Source organism: Cephus cinctus, unplaced genomic scaffold (assembly GCF_000341935.2).
Source record: "Cephus cinctus unplaced genomic scaffold, Ccin1 Ccin1_scaffold0696, whole genome shotgun sequence".
Taxonomy (NCBI): Eukaryota; Metazoa; Arthropoda; class Insecta; order Hymenoptera; family Cephidae; genus Cephus; species Cephus cinctus.
This window is the reverse complement of record NW_014333318.1, coordinates 386,887-395,261: the sequence shown is the minus strand read 5'-3', so window position 1 is coordinate 395,261 and position 8,375 is coordinate 386,887. Positions and strand designations below refer to the sequence as shown.

Genomic DNA, 8,375 nt, shown 5'->3' with positions numbered 1-8,375 from the left:
GGGGGAGGGGCGGATATGAATTTCTGGAAATGTTTGCTTAAGCAAATTGCGAAATGCAGTCGGAGAAGAGAGGAGACAATCCCTAAATTGCACGTTCGTTGCCTTCGTTTCTCTCTCTCTCTCTCTCTCTCCCTCTAGTGAGGCCAGCCCGACAGCGACGAGGCACCAAGAGCAAAGCTATCCGTACCTAATCGCTGTGGGGTTTAGGCCTGGGGGGTCGCCGAATGTCGGTCGGACCCAAAAGATTTCTCTCTCTCTCTCTCTCTCTCTCTCTCTCTCTCTCTCTCTCTCTCCCCTGTCTGCCCACCATTTTACCAGTCTCCAAAGTCTAAACCCTCCACAACCCTCTTCACTCTTGCTCCCCCTCTCTCTTGCTCTACTCCCTACACCCCTACCTCTCTACACAGGAAAACGGCTACTTGGCCAAGCGAGAAAAACAAATTTTCCTACGGATGAGCCAGAACGCCTTCCGGCCTCTTCCGGTCTATACTTCATCGCCTTCTGGCACTTCCGCCATTTTGTCACATTCTTCCTCGTACGGAAATATACACGTATGTAGCAGAGAGTAACTGGCAGGTGTATACGACCACGTGTAGAAATCTTATAAATTTCAATATTAGAGGGACTCGGTCGTACAGGTAATTCAAAGGACGATAGAATATAGGCTACAGAGTTAAATAGTAATTTTAAAAAATAATTTTGAGAGCTCCGTGTGTCTCTGGTACAACTGGCAATCATTTATCGTACGGCGTGCAGAAATATTATAATTGAAGTGAAATCGGGTTGAACATGTTTTTTTTTAGTATCAAACATCACGGATAATCAATCGCGCCTATCAAAAGGCTGAAGCACGAGTCGAAGTAGAATATAAAGTAATTAGGTAAGAACGTAAAGGGCGCAGGCTCTAACGACTAAGAATGTGAAATTTGAGTCAGGCGCGCTTATGCCGATACGAAGGAGCACGGAGGTGTCTCCGAAAGGATTATTCCAGCAGGTGAGTAATCGGGAGGATGTGAAAATTGAAGAGAGTCAGGGAAACGAAGGGACGAGGAGAAGAGCTTTACGCACAAATTCCTCATTTGCTCGTACTTACCGTGTAAGAACTACCAACAATAATACGAATAAATTTCGAATTTTTCAATAGCTTTTTTTTTTGTCAAAAATCAACTGCACGTGCAGGTATAAGTGCTATTGCGAATATCATTATGTGTGTATATACAGGGTGTTCTTTATGAAACGCACTGTAGCAACACCGTTGCATTCCTTGTCAAATTCTAATAAATACGTGTATTTTCATTTTTTATGTCATATATCAAAATTTCGAGATAATCAAGATTGAAGTTGCAGTAATGCGACCAATCAGAACGCGTTTAAACGGAGCGTAGATGACGTCGCGAGCCAGCCCGCAAGGCCTGCTTACACTAGGCCAATAACACTAAGAGTATCGTCTCTTGTATCTTACTCAATTACATGCAGATAAACAGGGACACAACGACGATACTCTTAGTGTTATTGGCCTAGTGTAAGCAGGCCTTGCGGGCTGGCTCGCGACGTCATCTACGCTCCGTTTAAACGCGTTCTGATTGGTCGCATTACTGCAACTTCAATCTTGATTATCTCGAAATTTTGATATATGACATAAAAAATGAAAATACACGTATTTATTAGAATTTGACAAGGAATGCAACGGTGTTGCTACAGTGCGTTTCATAAAGAACACCCTGTATATACACACATAATGATATTCGCAATAGCACTTATACCTGCACGTGCAGTTGATTTTTGACAAAAAAAAAAGCTATTGAAAAATTCGAAATTTATTCGTATTATTGTTGGTAGTTCCATTAAGGAAAATTTAAATATTTCCCACCGACCATCCCGAATACAAGTTGGAAATCAGATCGATACGCTAATCTCGGTTTGATTCTACGTACTCGTTCGCTTTCTCCTCCCGGGAAATGCACTTTCGTCCACTCCCATGTACTTCCGGCCGGAGTAGCTGCAATTCGGAGAATGCGACACGTCGAAACCGCAATTGAAACTGCTTTCGTTCCGGGAAATCGGCTAGGAGCACGTGGTCTATCTAGGTATATTAGCCATATAGTAAAACCTGGGTATGAATTTTGATAAAAAAGTCGAAAAAAAAAGCTCGAAGACTAAAACCGATTCCAAAAAAAGGTCCAGCAAAATATAATATTAAAATCGTAAAAATAGGACATTTTTTTTTATTTTCTAAAAAAAAATTCCGTATGAATTATAAATTTAAATGAGCTAACGGTCATAAATTAATGAAATTTCTTCCTGGATCGACTCGATTATAAAATCATATTTTCTGATGATACGTTATTCCGTCACTGAACGGTTCGCGTATTCGTTCTAGAAATTATTAAACGTTATCGACCGAAATGAACCTTCGTGCGAATCCTCAAATATATTCTGTCGATATTTCTACTTTTCTTTTTTTTTTTTTTCTTTTTGAAATCACATTCGAAAAGCCGTCCAATACGGCGACACTGGTCACGACTGACATCTTTCTAAATAATTCAATGCAGTTGAAAGAGGATTCTTTTTTATCGCGACTGTACATCGCAAATGACATGCCAGTACCGTTGAGCCATCCAAAGATAGGGGCGGCTTCATAATTCGTGTCTAATGTCCCAATCGATCAAGCATTTCATCCCCTTAAATTAAGGGATGAAAATCGTCAGAACAGACAGATCTTAATCTTCCTGCAGGTTCCTTCGAGGGGCAGCTGACACCAAAATATTACCACCTGTCGAGTATACCGAGTAAGGGTTTCTTTTTTCATCCCCTAATCCGAAAAATCGTGGTGACCACTCACGGGGGTGAGGCCACCCTTATCTGATTTATCCGCCGAGACAAATTTTATGCGAGCAGTTCCATGCGAACGACAATCGTCAACCCTTAGTCTGCCACCTGACTTAGTCTGACACCCTTAACGTTGTAACACCCCATACGAATACAGTATATCGATACCCCTGTGTATACCTAGTACAGTCTATATATATGCCAATTACACCAGTGACAGCAATGAAAAAGAATTTTGGCGTAAATCACCTAAAAAAAGGGGGGGAGTTGTTTTTGAAAAAAAAAAAGAAGATTCAAATTCCATAAAAAGGTTAAAATTCATGTTCCAGGGATCGACGCAGAAAATTTCGATTTTTCTTAGAAAACCGCTATGCATGTTTTACAAGCAGTTTGAGAAATGCAGGAACGTGGCTGAGTTCACATATAAGACTGTATATATATATACATATTCGCTTGTCGAAGATAGCCGAGAAGAGCCGAAGAACACCGAAGCGACGCCTGATACTTTTACGAAACAAATCACCAGTGGCAACGCACACAGTGTTTCTCTCGGTACGGCGGTTCGGTTGGTAGCCCTGAAAAGGATATTCCCTTTTTTCACCTTTTTTTTTTGTCCCGTAATGGAATCCACCCTATGGACACTGCTCATTTATCGCGCTCGGCATTTACTTTTGTGGATAACGACAAAGGTCCTTGTAGGACAGGAGCCCTCGAAATTATTCAGGAAACACATAAAATACCATTAGGTTCTGGTCGATTCCGTAGAATTGACTTTTGATTTCACAATCTTTCAGTAACAACGGAATTTCGTCTTCGTTTCAAAATAACTTCCTGCCGATCGATCTAACCTCTGTATACAGATATATATATACATGTACGATTTTATCATTCCGTCGCTCAGAGTCCTTCGGCCAGAGGGTATAAATTTTCGCGAGATCAATTTGCGATATAATTTACTTCCGCAAAAAAACCATAATACACACCTTGTCCGATTAACCTTACGTTAATATAATTAGGCGTTACGATAAGAAAATTTTGTTTGTCAAAATGACGTCACTCACCTGAAAATCGAAATTCTTGAATTCCTCCTGCGCGTCGATATCCGTTTTTCTGAGAGTCGTCGCCGGGCAGGTCGCGCTGGAGACTTGAACATCCGGCGCTTCACTGTAGTCCGACAGGGCGGAAGTCAGTCCCTTTTCAAATTGTCTCAACCCGTCGTTAATGAGTCCGGCAGTTACCGGCGACGGCGCCTGCGCCTGATTCACGTAATACAAACAGAGCAACAGGGACAAAACCACCAGACTCAGAACGAACATGCGGCCCGTGCCGCGTCTCAAGATCTTATACATGTCCTCGTTTGACTTTTAAATCCCAGCTAAAAAGGCGACTTCCGCTCCTTCGACTTCCGCTTCGGACAGTCCTTCCTCTCAGTGCATCGCACGCGGCGTATAAGAGGATCGACGAGGTCCTCGCGTGCCGTAGCTGCCAGTCGATCTTCACCAACAGAAAATAAACATGTCGGTACAGTCGTTTTTATCTTTTATCCTCGGCCCTATTTTCGTTCGCTTGACAATAAAACGCAGTTTTGCATCGCGGCTCAAATTTTGCCATTCTGGCCGGTCCGTCGGGTCCAGTGAAATACTGTATACGGGAACTGGTGAAAATGACCAGGAGAATTACGAGCGATCGTTTCCAGCGGAAAATTTTAGCTTCTCGATTAATTCCTTGCGACAGGATTAACGATGGTGGATACGCTGCAGTTTAGGATCGGATAGGGAAACTGTGAGAGTGGAAAGTACGGAAGGAAGAATTTTACGAATTTTCACATAAATACGTGAAATTCTAATTGGTTACTATCGCTGTGATATTACGGATCGCTAAACGTTTTACGGGATGGCTACCAATTACTGCTTATATAGGTATAGAGCAGGTAAAGAGCGTACAGCGAGAGGATCCCGACGACAGAGAATTTTGGTCGCGAGCTGCAAAATCGTGGCGAAGCTGCGCCTTTGCAAGGTGCAAGCGTGGTCTGAAATCCGGCAGAGGCGAGCCGCGAATTTACATTGAAAATTACGGAGAAATTCGAATGAGCCGAGAGAGCCGCGTGTGCGTCGCTTTGGAAATTCATTAAAAAAAGAAAGAAAGAAAAGGAGAAAAACGTGGAGTGGAAAATTTTTTGAAAAAACTTTACGTTGTAAAAGCAAAAAAAAAAAAGGGACTTTTGTCGGGAAGACAGTTTTGTAGATTTTCATATTGCAATTAAGGGTGGTTGGTGAAGAAGGGAAAGTGGGTGGAGGGGGAGGAAATAAAAGAAACGAAATAAAACATAAGAGATATTGGAAAGAGGGCATGTATGGTAAAGAGGGCAACAAAACGTCACGTTGACAGATCCGGAGTGGGTGGCGGGAAAAATTTGAAAATAAAAATTTCCACGTTTTATCTTATATCCGAAATTCATTCCCGCTTCCGGCTGATGATAATTTATCGAGCCTCCTCCCTGCCGTTTACAATGATTCTGGACTTGGGACTCGGAATTGCGCTCCGCGGAGATTAGATTTTAATTCGTGAAATTAAACTGACGCGCGGGAGACGAGCTAGTCTTATTAATTGAAAGATCGCACCCCCTTGCCGTGCTTAATCGTCGCCCGCCGAAGGAAGCCGAAGGATCGACGCCCGAGGCGACGAAGCTACAGGCCGTTTCAGGTGGACTGGATCGATTCTCAGGCCTGGGGAAAACTTTAAATTGCCTACGATAACGAGCGATTCACCTTCGTGAATCCTGGAAAGAGACTATGAGAATGCAAAAGGCAAAAATACCACTTCCTGTCCTAACCTATGTATATATTTTTAAAAAACGCTTAAACAAGACAGAGTAAAGGAAGCGTGCTAAGGAAAATTTCGATTCGACGCGACTTTAAACGACATTTAAAAAATGTTAATATTTATGAAGATCTTATGTTAAAATTTGGACTCACAAAATCGTCAGCAACGAATACGATTATTGGCGCTTCTTAACATTGGCCAAATTACAGGAAAAAACAGTCCAGACAATTTTTTGAATTTTGACAAAAAATTTGCATTCCCCCTCCAATTTCCCTCTAAAGTCCAGCACAGCTCACACTTCCACGAACCGGATTGTTCCTGAACCGTCGCAAGTCGAAAAATTTTCAACGTGACACCTCGAACTTTTTGAACTTCAACAGCTGGACGATTGGACACTTCCCCCGCGTCTCACAAAAATCCAGCTGATTTCACTGTCATATGCCAATTCCACGATTCCCATAAATTTTCAGTAGTCCCAGTCGGTTGCAGCGTCTGCGGACCATTTGTTCCCCCCTCCCCCCTCCCCCCTCCTTCGCGGCTCATCACTCTTCATTTTTCATAAAAATAAAAAAGAAAAAAAAAACTCATCCCTCGCTTCCCGGAAATTTCATCGTCGAACACGTTCCCGGATCTTAATTCGATTTTCGTTTCCGAATTACACTCGACCCTCGACCCCCTCCCCGTTACAACCAATTTCTCGTAAGCTTCCGCGTAAAATTTTTGTACTCTCTCTTTTTATTTCACACTTTCACCCACTACGCCTCCTCCCTCTCGCTCGTGCCAAATAAAAATTTCGCCTCTCACTTTTCGCACTCGCCAATTCTCATCTTCCGTATACGCAGAGGTTAGACACTCGTGACACGACGCAGCCATGAACTCTGCAACAGAAAGTTAAGGGTGCAAGTTAATATTTGCCATACAGAGCGATTCACCTTCGTGAATCCTGGAAAGAGACTATGAGAATGCAAAAGGCAAAAATACCACTTCCTGTCCTAACCTATGTATATATTTTTAAAAAACGCTTAAACAAGACAGAGTAAAGGAAGCGTGCTAAGGAAAATTTCGATTCGACGCGACTTTAAACGACATTTAAAAAATGTTAATATTTATGAAGATCTTATGTTAAAATTTGGACTCACAAAATCGTCAGCAACGAATACGATTATTGGCGCTTCTTAACATTGGCCAAATTACAGGAAAAAACAGTCCAGACAATTTTTTGAATTTTGACAAAAAATTTGCATTCCCCCTCCAATTTCCCTCTAAAGTCCAGCACAGCTCACACTTCCACGAACCGGATTGTTCCTGAACCGTCGCAAGTCGAAAAATTTTCAACGTGACACCTCGAACTTTTTGAACTTCAACAGCTGGACGATTGGACACTTCCCCCGCGTCTCACAAAAATCCAGCTGATTTCACTGTCATATGCCAATTCCACGATTCCCATAAATTTTCAGTAGTCCCAGTCGGTTGCAGCGTCTGCGGACCATTTGTTCCCCCCTCCCCCCTCCCCCCTCCTTCGCGGCTCATCACTCTTCATTTTTCATAAAAATAAAAAAGAAAAAAAAAACTCATCCCTCGCTTCCCGGAAATTTCATCGTCGAACACGTTCCCGGATCTTAATTCGATTTTCGTTTCCGAATTACACTCGACCCTCGACCCCCTCCCCGTTACAACCAATTTCTCGTAAGCTTCCGCGTAAAATTTTTGTACTCTCTCTTTTTATTTCACACTTTCACCCACTACGCCTCCTCCCTCTCGCTCGTGCCAAATAAAAATTTCGCCTCTCACTTTTCGCACTCGCCAATTCTCATCTTCCGTATACGCAGAGGTTAGACACTCGTGACACGACGCAGCCATGAACTCTGCAACAGAAAGTTAAGGGTGCAAGTTAATATTTGCCATACAGACGAGACTACACACATGAGATACAAGGAATGATCGAGCACGACGTCGACGTCGCCCATGAGCTTTCGCAGCAGCTAGAGACAGCTGAGAGCAAGGAAACTTTTTTAACGTGAAAACAAAAATTTTTTCGAAAAAATTTTTTGCAACAGAAAGTGAAGGGTGCAAGTTAATATTTGCCATACAAACGAGACTACACACATGAGATACAAGGAACGATCGAGCACGACGGCGACGTCGCCCATGAGCTTTCGCAGCAGCTAGAGACAGCCGAGAGCAAGGAACTTTTTTTAACGTGAAAAGGAAAATTTTTTCGAAAAAATTTTTTTCAACGATTTCAACAAAAATTTGATATCCCTTATTACCCACTGTGGTATATATCGTTAATAATAATAATTCGTAAATAAATTTGTCCTCCAATTAATCTCTCTGCCCGTCAGCCAATCACTGTGTAAATATAATAATGCGATAATTTTCACTAACGTTTCTCGATCCGATAATGAAATTCCTAAAGTGCATGTTCGCAGTATCCAATAAACGAGCTTTCACCAATTGATAACAGTCAGGCGAGCACGTACTGTCGATTTTTCGTATCAGCACACAGGTGCGGCAACTGCGCGGACGAGCAGAACGAAAGTAGATGAAGCCCGCGTCGTGTCCGACGAGCGACTGAGGAACAGAGAGACACCGCAAGTGGACGTCCCGTCGGTCGTCGATCGCGGGACGGGAGGCGTCGCGGCGTCTCTTCGTCCTGGAGGCAAGTGAAACCGGTCGACCTGATGAATTTTGGGGGAGGGGGGGGGGGGGGAAAGGGGGGG

General features: G+C 42.9%; 2 protein-coding genes across 12 annotated transcripts in view; one reads left to right on the top strand and one right to left on the bottom strand.

The window, feature by feature from the left end:
• LOC107270016 overlaps nt 1-8,375 on the top strand; it is a 120,567-nt gene that overhangs the window by 54,421 nt on the left and 57,771 nt on the right. The gene's annotated exons all lie outside the window — the stretch shown is intronic.
• The window catches only part of LOC107270006 (alpha-mannosidase 2), a 96,247-nt gene that overhangs the window by 48,810 nt on the left and 39,062 nt on the right, over nt 1-8,375 (bottom strand). For 3 of the 9 annotated variants that reach the window (XM_025087491.1, XM_025087489.1, XM_025087492.1), the window contains 2 exons: nt 7,444-7,517; nt 3,891-4,323 (listed from right to left, as the gene is read on the bottom strand). In XM_025087491.1, the coding sequence (XP_024943259.1) occupies nt 3,891-4,178 (288 nt within the window). In that variant the 5' untranslated portion in view covers nt 4,179-4,323; nt 7,444-7,517. Of the gene's footprint in view, nt 1-3,890; nt 4,324-5,804; nt 6,535-7,443; nt 7,518-8,040; nt 8,309-8,375 lie in introns of those variants that run through there. The other 6 variants (XM_015744597.2, XM_015744596.2, XM_025087488.1 and 3 more) reach the window with 5 other exon arrangements.